This window comes from Scardinius erythrophthalmus (genome assembly GCF_964197995.2).
Source record: "Scardinius erythrophthalmus genome assembly, chromosome: 13".
NCBI classification, from domain to species: domain Eukaryota; kingdom Metazoa; phylum Chordata; class Actinopteri; order Cypriniformes; family Leuciscidae; genus Scardinius; species Scardinius erythrophthalmus.
This window is the reverse complement of record NC_138233.1, coordinates 27,440,688-27,460,470: the sequence shown is the minus strand read 5'-3', so window position 1 is coordinate 27,460,470 and position 19,783 is coordinate 27,440,688. Positions and strand designations below refer to the sequence as shown.

Below are 19,783 nucleotides of genomic sequence, written 5' to 3'. Positions count from 1 at the left end.
ATTCAGCTTTGCGTCACAGGAATAAATACATTTTAAAATATATTCAAATGGAAAACATATTTTAACTCATAATAATATTTCACATATATAATATTTTACTGTATATTACTTCAGTGTATTGCTGTGTATTTATTTATGTATTTTATTTTATCTTTTCAAAGAAGCTGGAAATAATTGAGCTATAATATAACTCCATTAATGAAATTAATGCTGGAAATTAAGATGGCATTCAAAACATTACTTTAGCTCATAATATCAGCCTGGTACCTTTTAAACACTTTCTTTTGGCATACTGTGGCCTGTAGGAAGCAAACACACCCTTTTAATAATAATTATTATATGGCTCTTCATTCGTGGCTCAAGTGAAATGTTTGCTCTCAGGTCGTGTTGGACAGGCGGTGGCGCTGAGGGCCAAAGCATTCGGTTTCAACGTGATGTTCTACGACCCGTACCTGTCTGATGGGATGGAGCGAGCCCTGGGGCTGCAGAGAGTCAACACCCTACAGGACCTGCTCTTCCACAGCGACTGCGTCACCTTACACTGCAGTCTCAACGAGCACAACCACCATCTCATCAACGACTTCACCATCAAACAGGTGCTACTCACAAACACCGGAGCACACATGCACTGCCGTCACGTTTGTGTACGATGTATCACTATTTTGTGTTGGCTGTAGATGCGTCAAGGCGCCTTCCTAGTGAACACTGCGCGTGGTGGTCTGGTGGATGAGAAAGCGTTGGCCCAGGCTCTGAAGGAGGGCAGAATACGGGGAGCAGCGCTGGACGTCCATGAGACAGAGCCCTTCAGGTGAACAACAACATTTGATGTTGAAGTATTGTGTTGTTTTGACATTCGGTTCGATTGCGTGCTCCAAACCCCATTCCTATTCCACCCCCGGACTCTGCAGGGCTTTTTTATTTTATTTTTGCATTGTATTATTTGGCTCCAAAGCGCACTGATAAAACATGCATCAAAGGCAAAACAAGGGATATAAAGAATGCGAGCTGATTCCTGAAGGCAGTTTCTAAGGAGACTAGAAGAAATGCGAAATGCAGGGATTTATACGTCATCTCTAGTGATTCACTTTTAAATTTACACTTACATTTACATTTAGGAAACACTTTTATCCAAAGTCGCTTACAAAATAGCAAATCTAAAAAACAATTTGTCAAAGAGCCAACAATATTCGTAGTATACAATGCCATGTTTATTAGACAACTAGATATGGAAAACTTTTGTGAATGAGGTCAAATTGCTTTCATAGCAATTGTGAAGTCTAATGTTATTTTAGTATTATATATATAAATATGCTATTATAGTTAGTATTAATATTTTATATTAGCTTTTACTTTTATATTTTCAGTTGTATGTGCTTTTTGTTATTTTTATTTATTCATATATTATTATTTAGGTTTCATTTATTTTTATTCCAGTTTTAGTTATAGCATTTATAGTTATAGCCCTTCCAGTTAGTCATTTTGGTGCTTATATGTGTGTGTGTGTGTGTGTGTGTGTGTGTGTGTGTGTGTGTGTGTGTGTGTGTGTGTGTGTGTGTGTGTGTGTGTGTGTGTGTGTGTGTGTGTGTCAATTCACAAAAGTGTTTCAGGGAATGATAACCCTGAATCAAACCTCAGGCTGTTTCCAGGATTTCCAGCTCTAGAAAAGTCATTGTAATATAAAATCCAAAAAGGCATGAAAATTAAGTTTTCAGCTCTGAAATATTTCTTAGCTAAATTTTGCTTTTTGTCAATGCAACCTATATAAAAAGATTTTTTTCATTATCCAGTAATCACAAAGAGCTGGAAAATTCCTTGATCTCATTGTGAAAAGTCCTTATTAGGGCTGGGTATTGACACAAATTTCACAATTCGATTCGATTTCGATTCACATGCTTGCAATTCGATTCGATTTCGATTGCGATTCGATTCGATTCAATATCGATTATTTTGGCTATCAGGTACAATACATTGCAAATTTTCTCAAGGAAAACAAATCTCTTAACTATTATTGTAACTGGGAGTCATTTGTAGCCTATAGGCGTCATTAGCCTACTATAATATTGAAGATAAAAATTAACTGATTTGTATACAAACACTTAAAATACACTTTTCTTTATTTTTATAATAATAAAGTTATATGAAATTATATACAATTTTAAATGATGGCTGTCATAAAAAACTTTCCAGATTTATTCAAACATGCATTAAATATTGAAGAACATTAAAAATTATAATGAATATATAATATGGTGCATATATTTAACAAAATGCTCCTCTCTAGAGTTAACTTTTCTAGCTGACTAACGAGTTTATGGCACAGTCTATGGTTTATGATCACTGGATATGGTTTTTCTGAGGTAAATGTGACGTTACATGACATGACATTGTTTACTAACCTCTTTGCACAGTTGAAACACTGATTGAGCGATTCCATGAGACATGATACGGACTTCGATAAGTTGTACTCTATCTTTTAACACACTTTCAGATGCTCATTCATGTTTATTTCGCGCTGTAACTGGTGTTATTAAGGCGGAAGAGAAGATCACGTGCGCTCCGCGCTGCTGCTTCTCTTGAGCTGCGCAAGAGCGATCTCACGTCACAGCGCCAAAACGCTTTATGTTTTTGAATTTCGTAACAAAATGGACGTAATTTGAAATCTGAGACTTTGTTTCATATCAATAATAACAAAGCACAAAGATTATTGCGATTTATTGGATGGGATGCGCGCAACAATGATCCATTCATTCATCAACTGAAAACAGGATGACTAATCGATTCTTGGGATTTAAGAATCGATATTGTTTCGTAAAAATGAGAATCGATTAAAACCGAGAAATCGATATTTTTTACCCAGCCCTACTTATTATACTGAAGTCATTTTCACTCAGACTCTTACACTGCTGCATGTGTGTGTGTGTGTGTGTGTGTGTGTGTGTGACAGTTTCAGCCAAGGCCCTCTTAAAGACGCCCCCAACCTGATCTGCACCCCTCATGCGGCCTGGTACAGCGAGCAGGCCTCCATTGAGATGCGGGAGGAGGCGGCGCGGGAGATCCGGCGAGCTATTACCGGTAAATCGGCACATGAAGCCATCAATACCACTTTTTAATGCCTCAGACATTTGTCAAATGATTTGAGAGCCTTGGGTGTCTGATCTCTTTCATCAGTCCGGTGAAAACCGCTCTTTAATTGCAGCTCTGCAGGCTTGATGTACTGTGATCAATGTCTCGGGGTTTCCCTGTAATGAAGCTGTTTTCCTCCTCCAGGTCGCATTCCAGACAGCCTGAAGAACTGCGTGAACAAAGAGTTCCTCACACAGACCACGCACTGGGCCGGCATGGACCCGGCTGTTGTTCATCCAGAACTCAATGGCACCTATAGGTACAACAAACCATTGAGAAATGCTTTCCTCTGAACTGAATGTAGAATATAGATGGTGCTGTAAAACAAGAATCCACAACTGGCAATGCAAGATTGCCTTTACTGTGGTTAAAATCAACATGATGTCAAAATAGACCATTTTGGACTTCTTATTATGTGTTCCTGGTCTTATTGCACATAAGTGCATGTTATTAGAAAAGTCTTCACAATATTTCATCAAGATGTCATATTGAAAACGCAGAGCCAAGTGTGTGGGGAAAATAATTAGTGGTTGACTGAAGTGGGTTTATTTTCCATTAGGATCTAGAGAGCCAGTATATATATATATATATATATATATAACTATTTAATGGCAGCAAATAAGATGAGGCACGGTATTGCATATATAAAATGCACATATTTTACAGAAAAAAACTCAATATGATAATGATCAAGAAATAAAAAAACAGGATTGTTTAATATCTAACTTGTTAAGGATTGTTGAAATCATTTTGATTAAGACTGATTTGCCAATGAATCATTCAGACCAATATGTGAATCTGTATGACTTATTCATTGAAAAGAACCGATTCGAACGAATGATTTGCTCATGAATCAAACATTACTAGCAGGGCTTGACATTAACACCCGCTAACCCGCCAAATGCGGGTCGATTTCAGCGGCGGCGTGTAACGCAGTCACTCCTACTAGTTACTTTGGCTGGTTGAATTTTATATAGAATATGTACATTTTTCAATTGTAGCCTTTCAAAAAGGCATCTGAAATAATAAAATAAGTGCAATGTAGTGATGTCAAAAATTTTTCGATACATATCGATGCTGAAATATGAACATGAATAACACTTCCAATACTCATTTTCCGCAGAATAGATACACCCTATCAGCTGAGCTTTCTCTCTCTCTCATCTTTCCAACAGTGAGTTACACACAAACCCGCCTCCCATCATTCACTCATTTCATTTGCTCCGGATCAATATTGTTGGTGCATTGCTCTCATTCCCGCATATTGTGTTCTCACACCCAAAGTGTGCGCACTTAAAGCCGCCTCTCGGTACTAAATTGAGTTCTTTTTCGCTGCTTATTGCGCTTAAACAATCAAATACACACAAAATAATGTCAAAATGCCAGTCTTGGCGAGTATTCAAGTAAACACAGTCAGTTGTTTTAAGTGGACGCTAACAGTTGAGAAAGAAAACGCATGTGTAACAGTATAATGGATCAGTGCGTCAGGTCTTAAAGTGACAGCAGCCTAATATCCCTGCTGCCAAATTATGATATGATATTAAAAATATCTATATGGCATTTTTCCCCCATAACTTTGTAAAACCACTAGCCACAGTGACTGGTGAGCAAAAAAGTTAATGTCAAGCCCTGATTGCTAAAGTATAACTAGAATATATATTCACTAGTTATATTTTACGTGGCTTTTAAGAAAAACGATCCTTGAAAAGCACAGTTTTAGTTTTTCCGTGCCATTACCACAATAACACACAGCCTCGAGCTGCTTAGTGCTTTTATAGAACAGCAAAATTATATGACAAATTTCCAATAAAAAAAAATACATTATTACAAATAATAATTCAATCTTATTGTAATATAGCAATGTACAGAGCCCCTAATGGGACCTTTGCAAAAATAAAAAAATATACAGACTTTCGCGTGTGCATGGGTAACTATTGCTCAATAATTTTTTAATTGGCCATTAAAGTTTTTATTGGACAATATAAATATATTGCCCTAATGAAATCAAAAATTTGAGCCATTTTTTCCATACCAATCTTTTTTTGTGAACCATTAAACTTAGCATATAGGACGACGCACATATTAGCGCATCCATGCTCTCGTTTACTTCAGAGTAAGATGGCAGTGACGCACAAAGGAAATAAGTTATAGTATACATAAACCGGAAATTATGACCATGCTCATGTGAAAAGTAAAAATAATTCAGTAAAAATATTAATATTATACAGTTTAAAATAACTGTTTTCTATTTTAATATATTTTCAAATGTCATTTATTACTGTGATGGTAAAGCTGAATATTTCCAGGATTCTTTGATGAATTCCATTTTTTTTTAACAGAAATCTTTTGAAACAAAAGTCTTTACTGTGACTTTTGATCAGGTTAATGCATCCCTGCTAAATAAAACTATTAATTTCTTAAAAAAAAAAAAAAAAAAAAAGCGATCTCACTGACTCTAAACATTTTAATGGGAGTGTAGCATGTGATGTATGTACATTTAAACTTGGGCCATTCAATCAGATTGTAAAGCTGGAAGTTTTTTTTTACAAACCATTATGCACACATAGTAGTTTCAAAGAGACATGGAGGGCTTCACTGCAGGGACAGTTGCTCTATTGCAGGTGTTTAATAGGTTTTAACATTATTCCCCTTCCGCAGGTACCCCCCAGGCATAGTGAGCCTCGCTTCAGGGGGTCTACCACCACCAGTGGAGGGCATCATGCCAAGTGCCGTGCCCATAACCCACAGCCTGCCCACCGTAGCCCACCCTCCACACGCCCCCTCACCCGGCCAAACCGGCAAACCCGAACCCGATAGAGAGCAGCACCCCAACGAACAGTTGTAGCCCCCCTCTTCAAAGGCTCTCCGTACCACTATAGAACTCTCCTGGTCCTTCTTTACCCCAAAGAAGAGCAGCGGAAACAAGCTCCCGGGCTCAGAACCAGCCACTAAAAACAACCACCACTCCAAAGTAGCCAACTCTTTGACTGAAGCTGGTGGACTGCGCTCTTTGAAGTACTAGTGGGGGGAAAAAACAACAACAAAAAAAGAGAAAACCGTGTGGGTTTCAAACAAAGTTAACTTTCTCCCTGATGCAAAATCCTGCTGTTTTAGATTGTAGTCTGTCCAAGTGCAGTGGGCGATCTTTTATCTGTTTTTTTTTTTTTTTTTTTTGTCTGTCTAATGGGTTTCATTGTTAAAACAACAGTAGCTATTACATGAATGTAACCTGTTTGTGTACAGTTTTTAGGACATGATTAATGGTTTGTAGACGAAAAAAAAAAAAAAACGAAAAAAAAATAGACCGTTTTACAGGAGGCAATCACCACCTGATCATAGATGCGATAAAAAAGCATATTAGTTTCACTCGTTTGATTTTAAAAGCCCCGAAAGAGGCGGGATTTGCACACCCTCTCAGGAAAATTTATTTCCCCCCTTCCTTCCTTCCTTTTAAATTAAACCACATAGTGCATTGTTTTTGTACCCATTTGTCTTTTTGTAGTCAAAATTAAGTACAGTACATTAAAGAACTACACTCAGTATGTTTTTATTTTTGGAGCATGTATTACCTTATGTGTTAAAGGTTAAAAAAGAAAAGAGAAAAATGTTCAGATTTTGAACAAAAAGTAAAAAACAAAAAAAACAAAAAAACAAATTTGTCTTGTGCAAAGCTGGCGTAATGCTTGCCTGTTTGTGTGTGACTTGATTGTACCGTGTGTGTTTTTTTGTTTTTTTTTTGAGGATGCCGGGATAGTTGCAGCTCTCCATCGCCTACATAGTTTCCTTCCTGGTAAAGTGGTAGGCTAGCAATATACATACTATATATACTATGAGATATTAATATTTTTTGTTAAACAGAGTCCAAAAAGAAATGTTTGTGACTGTATGCATTTGTATGAATTATTTTAAATGAAATAAAAGTCAGAGTTAAGCGACACGACAACATTTCTGTGAGTTTATCGCACTTCCATGAATAAAGAGATGCCAGGACAACAGAAATAGTGGAGGTTCAGTTCATGTTTCCTTTGTATTTGAACCCATTTCCGAATATAAACAACACAATCACTGTGAACGCCCTCTTGTGGACATTGGTCATCATATCATATAAATAATGCAGATCAAAAGGTACCAACCAGGCATCATGCTGCAAATAGTTTGTATACAGGGGAATTGGGATCTTACCTCAAAGTTGTGAATTAGCTCGCTCTGAACAAATAGGTATTAAAGGATTCCTTCACCCAAACGTTCTGTTATTCTTTATTCACTCTCGTATCTTTCCAAACCAGTTTTGAAGAATGTTCACCTAGGGATACCAAGCTCCAGAAAGGCTTCATTGAATAATAAAAAAAACATAAAAAAAAAACATTTTATGTTACCAATTGTTTTAGAGTAGTGTAAGGAACAGACCAAAAAGACCATAACATGAGAAATTAAATTTGCCTTGATCTTTTGACATATAAGAGGTCAGTGTACCATTAAAACATCTGGCAAGTTTCAGAGCTTAAAATGTCCTCATTATAAACAAAGCATTTATTTAGTCAAGCTCCAAAAAACGGCACTTTTTGATATTTGGAGGACTTGTGACGTCACACAGGCAAATGCATTTGAGTGCAAATGGGTGAAAGACATCGACGAATAGTTATAGGGCCCGCCCACTTGCTTTCGCCGACTGAATGCTAGCATTGTGTCTAAAAGCAAACAGAACCCATTATAATCACTGACGCTGTCTACAGTACATATGCTCGCTGACTTCACTCCACACTCTTTAGTCTACTGACAAGAGGACTAAAGGAAGATTAAATAGAAGCGTAAAGGATTGTTCGCTTTGATGCGTCCAGTTTAAACAGCTCATTTGCTCATTTCTTTATAGATTCAGAAGGATCAGCGACTGAAACAAGTGGATGGTTTATTTTTAACGGAATCTTGAATCTCGTCGCAGGATTATATGTTTGTTCAGAGACTTTGACTGCATATTGTTTTGTAAACGAGGCAGTGTAATGGAGAGTTCGCAAAGAAACTTTAGCATTATTTTATAATGCTTTGTCTGTAAATGACGGTTTTATTTTGATAATGTTTTTAACACACAGCTGCCGTTTACTCACAAGCCTTAAAGGAGCCGCCCTTAAAAAAAAAGGATAATTTCAGACAGAGAGTCAGAATGAAGGTTGAAAATCATTGAAAATCTTTTAGAATATATTTTCTAAATGCATGGTATTGATCTTACTGTGAACAATTCATCACAATTTGTAATTAATTCCATCTTCCTGTGAAACGACAGACTTCTATCTGATGACAAACGCAGGATTTTTTCAATCATTTAGTCGCTTAAACTCCACCCCTTTCTAACAATCGACCATAAACTCGCATTCAGATCTGCCTCTATACCAAAGTGTAAGTTTGCCGATTTTCAACTCGCTTTGTATTGTTACAATGTCGTAGTATTATGTAAATTAACAATGCTTACCGTTTCTCTGTGTTACCTGGACAGAGAAATTCACGTTTATTTGTCAGCAAAAGTCTGACTCGCAGCTTCAGGGCTTTCGTGAAAACTACAGATTGTACTTCTGCATTTTTGTATTCCAGCCCAAAGACAAGTCAAATGAACTACAACTCTTTGGATCCTTCACTGGAAACAGTAAATAACTCACTCACGATAAACGTTTACTCTTTGAATTCTTGAGCCCAGGAACAATACAAGTCGACAAGTTTGCTAAGAAGTATTTCCTACTCAAGCAAAGCAGCATTTGACTCTGGTCAAGCCTATTCAATAAGAACAGACTTTTTGTCAGTGGTTATTTACCCCTTTAAGTTGTTTATAGCCCTATTCGGACGGGATTAGGTTTACAAGGGTAGATGGAGTAATATAATTTTACCACATGACGTCTGTTATATTAATGGCCAATTCACATGCGAGATAGCAGGAGTGGGAGGTGTAACTCGATTTACACACCGCTGTCACCTTTCTGTCATCATGTGCGTATTACTTTGCTTCCTGATATCATGTGCGCAAACACATGTAACCTATATATATATATATATTTATAACAGTTAAATCCAGTCGAATGATGTATTAATTAAATTCAGATTGGATAATGTTGGTAATAGGCACTTACCTAATGCTAAAAGATATCTTGTGCCTCTAACAAGTGCTTTCAACCTTCTTTTGATCTGAATGGTGTGTGGAAAACACTTGAGTTTTGCCACAGACTTGTCCCAGCGTCTAGAACGCAACTGAATGGATTTTCAATCGCCTCCATACTTGAAAAAACGTGGAAAACTATTTTTAAACAGGAAATGACGGAATATTTACGTACATATTTACAGCGGGTCTGTTCGCACGGGATTAGTATTACCTGAGGTAATTTTTCCAGAAGGTAAAAGTCAATCTAATCTTTACTGACATATTGTCCATAATGATTACTGAGATGCACATTCGGACGGGACGAGAAGCTCTGGTGATAATTACTTTACCCCACCTATCCATGTTAAACTAATCCTGTCCGAATAGGGCTTAAGTTTGCTGAAAATGCTCCCCTCCACTGCACCATTAAAAAACATGTACGCATATTCAAGCTTGCTATGTTTGACGTCAACATAGGCAAACTACGGCCTAGTCCACACGGACACGGGTATTTAAAAGACAGCAAAAACACGCTATCAAGCGCTGTCAAGAGCATGCCACACCAGCAGGCGGCGTGTGCCTTAACCCTAATCGTAAAGCCACGTTGGTCAATCAGAATCGTCAACAAAGCAGTCAGCAGTCAGCGGCGCACAATCTGACGTCAAACACATCGGATAACGGCGCACACTCTGACGTTGCAAGGCAAAACCCCCGGTTTTACTGTCTACATGATAACACTGCAACCGGCGTTTCTGAAAATCCTCACCCTGGCAGGGGTTTTCAAAATTGTTCGGTTTCAGTGACCTGATACTGCGTTTCCGTGTGGACGAAAGTCTGAATTGCGTAAAAAAGAGTCACGGTTATAAAAATACCCGTGTCCGTGTGGTCAAGGCCTACAATGGTCCTTGCATGTCTCTTAACTGTGCCAATTTTGAAAACACAGAATCGCAATGACCTTGCAAGATACTGAAGAACTACTGTGTATTTTTTCCAACGCTATCTCATAACCAATTCGTACGAGTGAGTAAAAGGTGGCTAATTCGTACAAATTTGTACAACCTCACTCGTACGAATTCGTACGTTTTGTCTAAACCCCAGTGATGGGTAGGTTTAGGAGCGGGTTCAGGGGTAGTTCATTCGTTCAAATTCATACAAATTGGGCAACTCGTAAAATATGTTCGATTTAGCAAATATCTCACGTATTCATACGAGTGAGTTCGTATGAATTCGTACGAATTGCCGCGAGATCGAGTTGGTTTTCACATATTGTGTGGAAAAGAGCAGCATGAACATTCCACTGAATTTCTCTTCAGGAAGAAAATCAAACAGATTTGGAATGACATGAGGGTGAGAATTTCTTTTTCATTTTTGGCTGAGCTGTTTCTTCAACACATTAAATAAAATCATCCAACCAGTGCACTAGCTAGCAAATGCCTGTTAGTATGTGTTCAAAAGCGTTGAATTGGGAATGCTCTTTACACATTGAGGTGGGGGTGTGGTGATGACTCAGCATTGAAACTGATCCCTGCACATGCTGTTTTCCTTCCAGCAATGTCTCTCAGCAGACCTCCATAATTCCTGCATCCTGTCCTCTGCTTGTTCTGGATTCCGTTTTGGTGAGTTTTGCCATTGAACATAGGAAGAGGCCTTAGAGAGTCCCTGAGCAGTTTAGTCAAACCAAAGAAAACTGAAGAAACCTCAAGCCTGAGAAGAAAGAACAGACACGTAATTCTATACAAGCAGTGCAGAGCGTTGTAAAGCATTGTAAAGGCTCTGATTCGCTTACAATCATCATTGTTAAATAAGCCCTGTTCATGATGAGCAAACAGCTTTGTAAACATGCATGTGCGATCTGTAAGTTTCAGGGTAGCTGAACATTATCTAACCCGAGTGTTCATACTGCATGCCATGCTAGCACTGAATCTGAGCGATACATTTTCATTCAAAACCACAGTTATAGTTTCTATTATTCAAATTGTTGGGGTTATACATGTCCGTAATAGTTTTTGAGATTGTTCTGATACTGGTGACACTGAATGCAGATGGGAAATGTGATAATAAAGGGCAATCAAATGGACTGGATCTTGCACGTGTTTTGTGCCACAAGACTGTGTAACATTACAACGTCAGATTTGGGTGCGTCTGTCATTTGGGAGGCGCGCTTTGTATTTCCGGTGTGTTGTGATGTCCGTTGGCCGTCAGTCTGTCCTGAAAAATGTAGAGGTTGTTGCTGGCAGCGATGGCGATGATGTTTTCTTTGGGATGCCAGGCGGTATGGAGGATTTTCTTCCTGAAGTCCAGACTGTCCACGCTGACGTCCGTGTCTTTCCGTTTCTTCCCCACACACACGCGCCTCGGCTGCAGGACGGCACGCCGCTTACACATCTCACGACTGGCCTCCAGAGTCACGTCTCGCCGGCTCGCCCGGTCAAACATTCGGAAGTAGTTGTTGTAAGCCCCCGTCATTATCACGCTGCGGAGGGAGAGAGGGATTGAGAGGGAACAGGTGCACAGCGGGTGGATCCGCTCGAGTTATATTTCAGAGGTCAAAGGTGAATGTTGTAAAGGTTATGGTTAGGGCCTCACCTGTCCGTTCCATTCCAAGCACATTCAAACTTGTCAAAAATACAATCGCTTTCATACAAAGAGCACAGTTTGGTTCGCAAGTAGTCGTGGACCTAAAAAGACAAGCAAAAAAAAGTTAAACGCTCATGATAAATGCAGTGAAGTGATATATAACTGGAATGTTGCTTTATACTGTAGGTTAAAAACATAATCTGTAATTAAATAAAACCATTCTGGTTTTGGCTTTTCTTCAATAGAGAATTAAAAGGATTTGTATAGGTCTCACCTTTGAGGTGCTTTTTGTCCGACTACATCAAGATTTTTGATGGAGCTGCCCTCTCCCTTTCCTGAAGATTTATTTAGATCTATAACTCTTTAGCACGGTAATGGCTATGACAAAGTTAATGTATTTGGTCTTGTCGGAATAGATCTGCTACGCTGCATCTGCAGAGCAAGTACAGAGCCTTGCTCACAGCAGCGTGTCTGTGTATCTATTAGCAGTAGCATGACATACTGTTGCAGATCTATACAGGTGGAGCTGGGGAAGGTGGAGGGCTTCTGAAGTACTCTGAAAGCGCGCTGCAAACTGCCACAGCAAACACTGACCAACTATTTCAGTGTTGATCAGCAAGCTCATTGGCTGCAGATGTGACAGGAACCAATCAGCTTGTGCCGTGTAGTTAACGATACAATTGTCAGCAGGTTGCAATAAGGAGTGTGTCTGTTTCCGAAATCGCACCCTATACCCTCAAATAGGGCGCTATTTGTAGTGGTGTCCAAAACCATAGTGGACGTTATCAAGTGCACTCATTCAATCCCACAATGCACCGCAATAACGATTGTACAACCGTTGTACGCTCAACGGCTAGAGAATACCTATAATGCACTGTGAGACCAGAAGATGGCGCCCACAGCTGATTCATCCATTTTCCAAACCGCTGGTCCAAGGTGGCTACAGCGTAATATCAAACAGGTATAAATTCATTTTTAATTGATTCAATTGTTTCATTAAGGTTTTACGTAGTTTCCATGACATCTTTTCATTATTGCTGGAGCTGCCAGTTTGCTAAGTTTCAAATGATTATAAACAGCAAACACAAACTATGCAAAGGCGGCGGCCCTCTAGGCGCACTCAGTGTCCGAATTCACTCACTCGTTTTCATTCACTCCTTCAAGTGAACTATATTAGTGGAGTAATGTAGGGAATAGTGAATGAGGGAATAAGGGGCGATTTTGGACACAGCCTTGGTATTTATATTATTAGTCCTCCATGGTAAATTTAATTAATTTGACCGTATTACTTTTTTATTCTGCTTTCTAAAAACAAATGTGCATAGAGTTATATAATAACTATATATTAATATTTTAATAATAATATCATACTTTGAAATAGATTTTATTATATATTTTCAGTGTTCTTTTGAATAAGTTTGAGTGCTTTATTAGTTTTTTTTATTCAGCTTTAATCTTATTTCAGTTTTAGTCATTTTAGTACTTCAACTTCAACTTCAACTGAAATTTTATTTTAATCAGTTGCCAAGGCAACATTTTTACTTTTCATTGATTAAAAAGGGTTTTAAGTTTAAGCTTTTCAGATTTATTTCATTTAAAGAAAACAATGTTTATTAGTTTTAGTTTCAGTTTCAACTAAAAACAGTTGATTCATTTTTATAATTACTCTTAATTATATATTTTCTTAATAATAATATACTCTTAATATAGGGTAGACAACAGATAAACTGTAAATTTAACAAAAAGTTATTTTTTCAGATATTTTAATTTATTTTGGCTATAGTGCAATAACTATAAAAGTCAGTTTAATGTAGCAAACAACATTTTTTCTTTATAATATCACATTTACTATTCCTTTTACACGAAGAAGTTTCAAATTTGAAAACCACTGGTATGGTACTATCATTGTATATGTCCAAAACAATATTTCTATGCTATTTTTTGTGTTAGTGAGACCACTTGGATCCCTTCTAGCTAAAACACTGTGTGAGTTTGTGTAGGCTATATGTTTGAGTGAGTGAGTAGGTGAGAGACCTGGTATGTTTCCACAGGTTTATTTTCCATGTTGAGGTCCCAGACTTTAGCAGTGAGGTAATCTCTAGTCAGCAGGTAGCGGCCGCTGTGACTGAACTTCACATCTGACACAGAGGAAACAATCTCTGAGAAGAACGAGCGGCGGGCTGGATCCACTGCCTCTTCATACACTGTAATGGAGTGAGCCCACAGACATAAAAACACTTCATTTAATACAAAGCATTATGACATTAACAACCATTTGAATGTAAACAAGCATCACCATATTACATTAAATATGGACGATGGCAAATTGAGCTTCAGGATATCTTAAGTTCAATTTAATTTCATCTAAAAAAACAACACTTTTAATAGGCTACTATTAGTGGATATGTTCCACATTAGTGTATAAGTCTTGGAACAACATTACTGCCAACCACTAAGATTTTAGGTTTAGGCTTAGGACTGAAGGAATTGATGATTTCCAAGACCAACAAAATCAGTACATTCAGGAAAATGTTGTACTTTGCAGTATGATTTTGCATTATATGCATGTGCGTGGCTTACATTTGGCATGCTGGTCGCAGAGCGCGCGAGCTCTCATGTCACAGAGGCGTGTGGTTCCTGTGCTGCTGCTGAAGGCCAGCAGGTGGCAGTGGTGAGGGTGAAACTCTGCCACTGTGATCACCTCACTGAGGTCCTCCATGTTTTCCGGCTTTAAATCTACAATATCTGACAGAAACTCGCTGAGGAAGCCTGACAAACTGAGGTTTTATATCATCACTAATTCATAACAACATTTCTAACAGTAATTATTAACAAAAAGTCCAAAACAAAAAGCTTTCTTCTGGATTTCTGTAGGGTTGCACCAGCCGTTTGCAGGTTCTTGCCTAAACTGGAACGCAAAGAGGCTACGACACGTAACTACTAGCTAGTTTGTAACTAACTCTGTAATTTATTCACTTGCACCATTTGTTCTGTAATGGGTTGGTGGACGGTTGGCAGAGGAACTAGAGATGTGAGGTACAAAACTGTTTAGCCTAGAGTGTCAAGTGACTCTGTCTCTCTAAATAAGTTATTGAATCATTCACTCAAGTGATTAGTTTAACAATATTGATTTATTCAGGAACGTAATATCACTGCTGTGTGCTGTTTAGAGATGCAAAGGTCGATTCTGTGATACAGACTTTGATTCAGATTTGTTGGGAATCTTTTTGATTTAAGTGAAGCAAAACTATAGGCAAAGTAATCAGCAAATATCTAGTTAAAGCTGCTCTAAGCGATGTTGGATAACGTCACTTCTTGTTGACGTTCGAAGTATTGTCAAAAAAAACGGAGGCTAGCTCGACCCTCCCTCCTCCTCATCCCGTCCCCTCCCCCTCCCTTCCCTGCTTCCTGAAACAGTCATGAACCATTTAGAAAAAACAAACTGGATTTACCTACCTGTCCAGCAAAAACAGAGCCACCTGAATGTCGGATTGGAAGCCCTTTTGCTGGCAGTTCTCGCCACCTTTTGAACGCTTTTCCGATGTAAATTCGGGACTCTGCATTCCTTCTCCTTTTCCCTATTCTTTGTTATTTGTTCATCGGAACGTCGTCTCTGTTAGCTATAAAATTTTAAGTTCCAAGTTGTTAGGACATCTCTCCTCTAGCTAACTTCCCTCTTCATGCTTCTATCTCCTCCACTCCCCACACCCCCCTTCATGTGCACGCGCACTAACCCCCCAAACCCCACCCCCAAATCATTCTTTTCGGTTATTGGCTGGAACACTGTTTGTTTTGTTTCGTGGTCCAGGCTGGGCCAGTTTGTTTTTCTTGCCGTTTATGGAGCCTGGGAAGTCTACAGAGACCGCGTTTACAGTGTGTTCAGGGGACAGGCAGCCAGCGGATAGTGAGGAGATGTTTGCTGTGTGTGACAAAAAATGTTTTGGCCTAAAAAAGGCATGACATCGCTTAGAGCACCTTTAAAGGGACTGAACAGATACATTTACACTAAATATAAAATTTTCACCCCTTTTCCAAAACTCGTTTGTTCGAACATCCCAAGGCTGACGAACTTAGAGTGGTTTAAATTTATTTTAAACACTGTTCCTGAATATTATAATCCAAACGTTTATCTGTGTGCTACACATTTTACGGAGAACAGCTTCTAGAGGCACAGTGCAGGCTAAACGCACAAAAGCTTGCATACCACTCTGAAACATCCTGTGGAATCTGTGGATGCAAAGTCTGTGCATGAAATCCATTCTGGATGCTCCTCTTGTTTATTAACATTGTCAGGGTCTGAATCAGGTTTGAAATTGCCGCCATACTTTATATTTACACCTGAACAGATGAAACTTGGAGTTATGGTAAGGGACGTGACATTTCCCTAATACTAGCTTCTCCGCTAAGCGGTGCCAATCACAGCACACTGGGCCAGTTAACCAATCACAGCACATTTCAAAAGGAGGGGTTTCATCTAAACAGAAACTAAACGACGCATCCGGGCCAGATTGGGAAGAGAGGATCTGTAATAATGTAAAATAATGTTTTTTTTTTTTTTTTAACAATCATGCATGAAAGCATATTTTAGTACACCCCAAAAACTAAATCAAGACTTTGTAAAAGGGCATAATAGGAACCCTTTAATTTGCAACTCACGCACAGCTGATGCAACTGGCTCCTGCTAAAAAGATTGATCACCATGTTGTTTGGTGCACAGCAATATGCTAAAAGCCACTCAAAGCACCTTAGCACCTTTCAAATCTAGTTTTATCCATATCTGTGCAGCTCTCTCTCACAGTAAAATGATGAGGATACTGAAGCTGCGGTCCGTGATGCTGAGATGCCACAGGTTAATTCTCAGGTCATCAGCAGACAGGTACGTCTCACAGTCGCTGTTAACACTGATGGAGTTGATGTGATATGCATGTGCGTTAGCAAAAACACGGCGTGGGGTCGCCTCCACCAGCAGATCCATCGGCCGCAGGACAGGGACCTACACCAGAACAAACTCACATCAGGCAATGAGAAGAAACAGAACAGAAGAAAGGAGAAATACCACACACCTGTAGAGTGGTGACTGTTGAGAGGTCCTTCAGTCTGCCTTCCTCGTCTCTGAGATTATAGCCTTCTGCTCGCTTGTCTCTCTCACTCACCTTCCACAGCTTTACGGTCTTATCTGACAAGAATCACAAAAGGCATGTTATTCTTAATGATTCATCACTGTGTTTTGGCATTGTTTGATATAATGTTATCAAGCGTTTTAGCGGCTACCATTGGTGGAGAGGAGGAAGTGGGCGGGGTTATGTGGAGGCAGCCATCGAATCTTATTGATTTTCTCCTCAATCTCCAAACTTTTCAGGTAATCAAACTCAGGCTCATGACTCTGAAATGTACTATAAACATTATATTCGCCCTAAAAGAGAGAGGTAGCGGGACAAGACAACAAGCCGTTATTAGCATCAAGGAATTATGAATTAATTGTTTTGCTGTTAATTTTGCTGCTTACTTCCTGTGTTAAGATATCTGAGTAAACGTTAAAATAAAAGGTTAAACTAGGTAAATATTATAATATTCAAAATATCATTTATTATAATAATTATAATTTCCATACAAAAATGTAATTTAATTAAAAATAAAAGTCCCCATGAAATCTAATTTAAAGCTTTGTGGTTTCGTCTGTTAGCTTTTAGGGCATCTTTATGTGAAAAGTTAACCCCAAAAAAAGTAAACAAGATATGCATATTTAAAATATATTGGGCCTCATTCTTAAAACATAAGGGGAATGAATTTTGGCTTAAATCATTCATAAAAGCATTCTTACGTAAACTCTCAAATCTGCTAATATACCCCAGATAGCAAATGACATCTGGCCCAGTTGTGGCCCACATCTCCCACATTCTTCTGGCCCACATATTTAACTGTGTGTGGCTGGCAATAGCATACATATCCGGGCCTCATCTGGGCCAACTGTGGCTTAGTTCTGGCAGCGGCAAAATGGGCCGCATCTGGGCCACACACAGCAAGCCACAACTCACACTAAAACCGGCTTGATGTGTGTGAGCCAGTATGACCTTTACGACTGCCAGAACTGATCCATACGTGCCATAGTTGGCCAAGAATGTCTCTTCCCACAACATTATAAACACCACCTGCCTTCAACTCGCAATTGCAAGGCAATCATGGTGTTACTGTGACCAAAACTAAAACCTATTGACTTTAAAAATGCAACTTGTGCTTCAAAATCTCCCATCCCAACTTCCAGTGTGTTTGTGTGAGATATCTCTCACCTGTGGTTCTCTCTGAAAGATGACAACCCTCCCACCCTTATCACCCGTGGCCAAGAACTCTCCAGTCTGGTTGAACTCCACCGTAGAGATGACATCCGCTGAAACACAGACACGATTGAAAAATAAAAAAGTTGCATGTGAATCAAAATACTCTTTTGGTTGATCTGAGAAAGGAATCACATGCATATATATATTTGTAAAATCCAGAGGCCTCTATTTATTGTAATGTGCTGTCAATAAAACTGCAGATCTGCTCAGTCAATATTAGATGTGCCTGAGTCAAACATTTCTTTGCCAAAGTAAACTAATGAAATATTTGTATTTGAATACAGATCCAAAAACAGTTTTAATGCCAAGGTGTGCACATTCACTATGTAAACACCAATACAAAGGTCGAAAAGTGTCTCTGTCTAGTTAAAGTACTCATCAAAAGTTTGGACACTTTTTGTTATGACTAATTTCCACATTTTAAAATAACAGGGAAGTCATGATTTCAAAACTATGAAATAACACAAATGGAAATGATCTTATATTTGAGCTTCTTTGTCGAGATCCCAGCTCTGCACAGCAGGGTTATTATACAAAATGAATGTGTTACGTGAAATAAATGATACAACAATACAATGTTTAAAAAAACCTTACAATTATTTTATTTCAACTAGTTGCCAAAGAAACATTTAAAAAAAAAACTAAAACTGAAATAAAAATGAAAAAGATTTATATATATATATATATATATATATATATATATACATACATATAAATCTTGGCCAATACAAAGGTTTGACTATAAACCTAATAAAAAGGAAAAATAACAAAATTACTAAAATTTTGACTAAAATATGAAAATAACTTAAACTATTAATAAAAACTATAATAGTATCTCAATAATACTAAAATAACACTGATGCATACTCGTTCTCTCAAAAACTTCACAAGGTGCATCCTGGGATGCTTTTAAACAGAACTGAAGTTGTTCCTACGTGTTGACTGCGTCATATAAAGACATTTATCTATGTCTACAAAACTAATTCAAGTATTTCAGCAAAGCCTTTACAAGAAACATCAGTGTGTCCAAACTTTTGACTGGTATTGTAGATCCACGAGAGTTTGTGGGGTATGATGGTGTGTGTGTGTGTGTGTGTGTGTGTGTGTGTGTGTGTGTGTGTGTGTGTGTGTGTACCCTCAGTGTACTCTGGCTCCAAGGCTGCGAGGTCTGAACAGAGAACCGGGCTCAGCATTCTGGGACGGAACCAAGGGCGGGGCTGCAGCTCTACCAATCCTGCAAAGAGGAGGAGTTTCATGATGAGCGTTAAAAAAGCGTGAGTGGAAGGGTTAGAACAAGCTACCGGTGTTTTAATGTCTGCCAGAGAGAGATGTTCCAGGGGCGGATATTCAATGCAGATCTACACGATAGTTTTGATGTGCTGAAATGGGCCTAGATTTGAGATTAGTTGATGTAATCTTGTTTTGCATCAACATAAACAACAGATTATCAGGGAGGGGGGGCAGAGGGAATCCCAGATCTGCCACACATAAACATCTCCATCTGGTCTAAAAGCTTTAAATGGCCTCTGAGATGTAGTTTAGGGTGTTTAAAGAGGATCACATGGCTCACTTTTGCTTGTAAACATTCGGACAGCAAAGCAAGCATGCAAATTTAAATGGAAAAACA

The 19,783-nt window shown here is 38.6% G+C and overlaps 2 protein-coding genes across 8 annotated transcripts in view; one reads left to right on the top strand and one right to left on the bottom strand.

The window, feature by feature from the left end:
• Positions 1-7,060, top strand: part of ctbp1 (C-terminal binding protein 1) — a 39,935-nt gene extending 32,875 nt beyond the window's left edge. For 4 of the 7 annotated variants that reach the window (XM_081382854.1, XM_081382859.1, XM_081382858.1 and 1 more), the window contains 5 exons: positions 382-596; positions 678-808; positions 2,945-3,072; positions 3,268-3,382; positions 5,782-7,060. In XM_081382854.1, coding sequence (XP_081238980.1) covers positions 382-596; positions 678-808; positions 2,945-3,072; positions 3,268-3,382; positions 5,782-5,968 — 776 coding nt within the window. In that variant the 3' untranslated portion in view covers positions 5,969-7,060. Of the gene's footprint in view, positions 1-381; positions 597-677; positions 809-2,944; positions 3,073-3,267; positions 3,383-4,246; positions 4,298-5,781 lie in introns of all 7 variants that reach the window. The other 3 variants (XM_081382855.1, XM_081382857.1, XM_081382853.1) reach the window with 1 other exon arrangement.
• A 3,517-nt stretch (positions 7,061-10,577) lies between these two features.
• On the bottom strand, positions 10,578-17,043 carry ppp2r2cb (protein phosphatase 2, regulatory subunit B, gamma b). Its single transcript, XM_081382491.1, has 6 exons — positions 16,885-17,043; positions 16,637-16,814; positions 14,402-14,566; positions 13,856-14,025; positions 11,831-11,922; positions 10,578-11,717 (listed from the first exon to the last, which is right to left on the bottom strand). Exons 2-6 carry the CDS (start codon positions 16,794-16,796, stop codon positions 11,390-11,392), a joined length of 915 nt encoding a protein of 304 aa, XP_081238617.1. The 5' UTR covers positions 16,797-16,814; positions 16,885-17,043; the 3' UTR covers positions 10,578-11,389.
• Positions 17,044-19,783: the final 2,740 nt, after the last annotated feature.